General features: G+C 32.2%; 2 protein-coding genes across 2 annotated transcripts in view; one reads left to right on the top strand and one right to left on the bottom strand.

Moving 5' to 3' along the window:
• The first annotated feature begins 1794 nt into the window (after positions 1–1794).
• The window catches only part of LOC102598737 (uncharacterized), a 17300-nt gene continuing 14466 nt past the window's right edge, over positions 1795–4628 (top strand). The window contains exons 1-4 of the mRNA XM_006351533.2: positions 1795–2078; positions 2219–2269; positions 2379–2405; positions 2853–2957. Of these exons, the coding sequence (XP_006351595.1) occupies positions 1935–2078; positions 2219–2269; positions 2379–2405; positions 2853–2957 (327 nt within the window). The 5' untranslated portion in view covers positions 1795–1934. The remainder of the gene's footprint in view (positions 2079–2218; positions 2270–2378; positions 2406–2852; positions 2958–4628) is intronic.
• LOC107061379 (uncharacterized) overlaps positions 2971–4628 on the bottom strand; it is a 7453-nt gene continuing 5795 nt past the window's right edge. The window contains exon 2 of the mRNA XM_015310546.1: positions 2971–3819. Within this exon, the coding sequence (XP_015166032.1) occupies positions 3418–3819 (402 nt within the window). The 3' untranslated portion in view covers positions 2971–3417. The remainder of the gene's footprint in view (positions 3820–4628) is intronic.

Genomic DNA, 4628 nt, shown 5'->3' with positions numbered 1-4628 from the left:
CTCAAAATTCTATTAATGTCACATAAATTAGGATAGAAGAAATAACATATATATTTTAAGTTTATATAGAAAGTACTATAAATTATTGTAATTATTGAATTCAAATATTGAAAAATCATATAAAAAAATGATTAACTCTCTAAAATTCTATTGTGCCACATAAATTAAGATAAAAGAAGAAACATATGTTATTTATAAAAATGATGTTAAAAGCACAATAGTACTATAAGTCACAATAATTAACAACTTAATTTAAAAATAATAATATATACAACACTTAGCTGCCTCTTCAAATTTCATTTGCATCACATTAATTGACCATTAATTCTGCACTTTTTTCCTTTTAATTTTGTCTTACATTTCTTTTTTAGCCTGTTATAAATTTGAAAATTACAATAATAATACTTTAAATCACAATAATTAATAAGTTAAGATATTTAAAAATATAAAAAAATCATTTGACTTTCAAAATTCTATGTGTGACACATAAAATGGGTTAGAGAAAATGACATATATTATTTGACAATGACGTAAAAAGTATATAAATCACAATAATTAACAACTTCGAAATTTAAAAGATATAAACAAAATTGGCTAACTCTCAAAATTATATCAATACCACATAAATTGGGACATGAGAAGTAAACAAAAATTATTTAAAAATTACGTAAAAAGTACTATAAATTACAATAATTAACAATTTAAAATATTTAAAAGACATAAAAATGATTAATTTTTGAAATTATATCTATGCCGCATAAATTGGGAGAACGAAATAATATATATTACTTCAAAATCGCTTAAAACATTATAAATCACAGTAATTAATAACTTAAAATATTTTTAAAAATCATATAAAATTTTGAGTAACTTTTCAAGTTTCAACATGCCTGCTTGTAGCCAGGGGTAGTTTGACAATTTAAAGTTTTCTTTTTTTTAAATTTGTATTTTATCACTTTATATATATTATAAAATTATATAAAAAATATTATAAATCATAATAATTAATAGCTTCAAAATATTTGAAAATATATAAAAAGATTTTGTTAACTCTCAAAATTTCATCTATACCACAGAAATTGGGATAAAGACAGATATTATATAAAATACATAAAATATATTGTTAAATCACAATAATTAATAACTTAAATATAAAAAAGAATTTATAAAAAAATGATTAACTTTTGAAACTTCATTTGTATCACATGATCAACACAAAAAGAGTAATATATATTATATGAAAATTACTTAAAAAATATTATAAATTACAATAATTAGCAACTTAAAAAATCTGTCTCTCTCTGTCTATATATATATATAAAATAAAATTGGTTGACTCTAATATATAAAAACATGTTAAGAAATTGATTAACTTCAAATTTCAGATATATCACATAAATAAATTAAAACACAAAGAGTAATATATATTGGGCCCCGTGCTGACACGGGGTATGTATCTAGTATATTAATAACAACTCAAGAAAATAATTTTTTTTTTTTTAAAAAAAAATAGCCCGCAAAGCACAGTCAGCCTTGCGTCTTGTAAGGCTCAAGGCGACTGAGCCTTACAAGGCTTAAAGCTGCTATGCGTTGTAAGGCTCATGGGTTTCTGCGGCTTACGACAAAAACCCTAATTTAAACGCTGTTAAAATTTATTACCCTTTTAATTTGAAAAATAATTTAATTGCCCTTTTGGAATTTTTGAAAATTTTTGTTACCCTTTTGATTCCAACTCCGATTAAAACCTTATTGCATTGACTGACTGAGAGTATAGCGCAAATTAGTCGGGGCATTTTAAATCTCCATTGCCTTTTGTTTTTTTTTTAAGCCTCCATTGTTAGCTACCAAAAAACTTACTCCTACCCTAGAAGAAGACCCCAAATCTTGACGGCAAAAGGATATTCTCCAAGTTATATAGAGTTGCAGGTTTTGGAATGGAGGAAAATAAGCAGCCAGCATCACAAAAGATACAGATATACCCCACCTCCACTGGTGAAATATCTCCTTTCTGGAGAGACAAGTACGAAAAAGATGCAAAGAAGTACTGGGATATCTTTTACAAGCGCCATCAAGATAGAGTAAGTTTCTTATACTCTCTAATAAACCTTTTGATCTGTATTTGCTCAGTGTCTGAATTTTGCAACTTCTTACTGATGTTTTGCTGTTTTCTTTCTTTTTCTGCTGTGTTTTTCCTTCTCGATTTGAAAAAAAAAAACAGTTCTTTAAAGACAGGCATTATCTGGACAAGGAATGGGGTCAATACTTCTCTGTGAGTGAATAAGACAATGAATATTATGAGTTTTGTTCTAAAAAAATGTGTTAAGTTAAGGAGGATGGTACATTAAATAATGATATGTTCCTATTCTTACTCTTTGCAGGGGACTGACGAGAAAGTCATTCTTGAGGTAATTCAAGTTTATCACGCATTTGTTCTTTTTATCCGTCGAATATTCTGAGCCCATCTTTTTGAGGTATAACTAATGATTATCTCAGTATTTCGTTCAGCACAATTTTATGACAGTATGTTTTTCTTATTAATATTTTCTACATCTAAGTACTTGCATGTCTATTTTCAGCATATGGTGATTATGTCCTGTAGTTTCTTAAGAGCTCTATTAGCTACTATCATTTAACTTTTGGTGTTCGTCAAGAGAATTATAGTTTTCATATTGCCTTCTTCAAGCAATCAAATGGGTGCTGTTGAAAGTGCTCATAACTTTTTCAAGTTGTAGTTAACTTTCTTGTTATGTGGATCACAATCTAACACATGTTTATGTAATATTATTTGTTGAAGGAATTGGTTCAATTGTTCTCTTGTTACACTTGCACTGATGGAATACTGCTGATTACAGGTCGGGTGCGGGGCTGGAAATACCATCTTTCCTTTGCTTGCTACAATACCAAACATATTCGTCCATGCCTGTGATTTTTCACCTCGAGCTGTGAACTTAGTTAAGGTACATATTTAGTTCGTGTCAGTGGCCTCTCAAAGTAACAATTGAAGAAAGTATTTTCCCTTTAGTTGTTTAATTGTGATCTGGAATGAGTGGGAGGTTGAGAATATTTCAGCTTGCTGGCGTGCCTATTTCACAAAAATTGTAGCAAAGATATTTCTAAGGAGTCATTGACGATATTTAGTTCATCTTGTTGCTTGTGTTGGATAAGCGTTCTTTTTTGTTTTGGATATATTTACTTGAGTAATACTTATCATATGAGATTTTTTATATTTGGTTCTTTTCAGAAAATTATTCACATTGGCATGCTTTATTGTTTGTACAACCAAGGCTCATTAGGATGCTAAGAGTCCATTATATGTGGGTCTTATTAGCTTACGTTGTAGATACATCAATTTTGAAATGTCTAGAGAGAGAGGCACCTACTTCCCTCTAGAATCAAGGAAGCTGGAACAAAGGTCTTTCAAGGAGCCAGTATTAGAACTAGGGGGAAGATGCTGCAAGGTGGAATCAGATAGGGAACCTCATTTTTCGCCGTCCAGTAAATATGTCTAAAGAAAAAACTTCTTGAATTGCTCGGGACTTCCCCAAAATGGGTGGGCTCACCGGATGCTGTTGGAAACTGGGCGGCGGCTGTTTGGGTGTAGCTAATGGGCTGAAGGTTAATCATTCTCGGTTTCTTTTTCATTTTGCAGATGAGTTTCAAGCTTCTGAAGTTCTTCAAAGGGGGAGAAGGTGGATGGGTGACACCTTCTTGAAGTTGGAAGGATGGGAGGAACTTTCTGGGTGTGACGATCCACATTTTACCAGAGATATTGTGGTGGTGAATTTGGTGGGTCTCTCTGTCCATCTTTGGTGTTTTGACCTTGTTAGAATAGAAATAAGTATTTCCTACTTAGAATAGAAATAGGAATAGGAATAAGAATAGGAATCCTAGTTGGAAAAGGATTCCAATGTAGTGTCTATAAATAGGGTCTCAATGTAACTATTTAGATACACAATTCAATAATATTTTTCTTATATATTTCTCACATGGTATCAGAGGATTGGTGAGAACAAACAAGTCACCGTATGTCTATGTCAATTTCCGGTGACTGTTGGGTTTGATTTTGTTATTCTTTTTTCTTTCTGTGGGTGTTGTGCGAAAACCAACACCACCACGAGGCTCGGAAATCCCCCGCGACCAAACCCCAGCCAAAACCACCGGAAAACATCACCCCACGCGCTCTCACGCGCCGATCGGAGGTGGTAGTTTCCGGCGAGATCTGGCTCACGCGCCGGCGCGTGAGGGATTTTCTGATCATATTTTTTGAGAATTTTTTTGACAGTTGGGGTCGTCCAGCCATTCCGACCAGGCCCATATTGTTTTTGACCAGATCCGATCGCCGGAATTAGGGTTCCGGCTATTTCCAGGCTGTTTTCGGTGACTTTTTTCTTCGAGATTTGAATTTTCCGACAATCAAATCTCAATAATCAAGTTTCTTTTTGTTGTTTCCAAGACAAATTTAGCATAATGTCTTTTGGGTGTGATGTTTTTGGTTCTAAAAATATGGGGATTGGAAGTTCTAGCCCTATAATCACTTCAGAACTTTTATTGGGAAGTTCAAACTATTTATCTTGGGCTTCCTCGGTTGAGCTGTGGTGCAAGGGTCAAGGTGTCCAAGATCACTTAAC

Source organism: Solanum tuberosum, unplaced genomic scaffold (genome assembly GCF_000226075.1).
Source record: "Solanum tuberosum cultivar DM 1-3 516 R44 unplaced genomic scaffold, SolTub_3.0 scf00135, whole genome shotgun sequence".
NCBI classification, from domain to species: Eukaryota; Viridiplantae; Streptophyta; class Magnoliopsida; order Solanales; family Solanaceae; genus Solanum; species Solanum tuberosum.
This window is presented reverse-complemented; position numbering and strand designations above follow the sequence as displayed.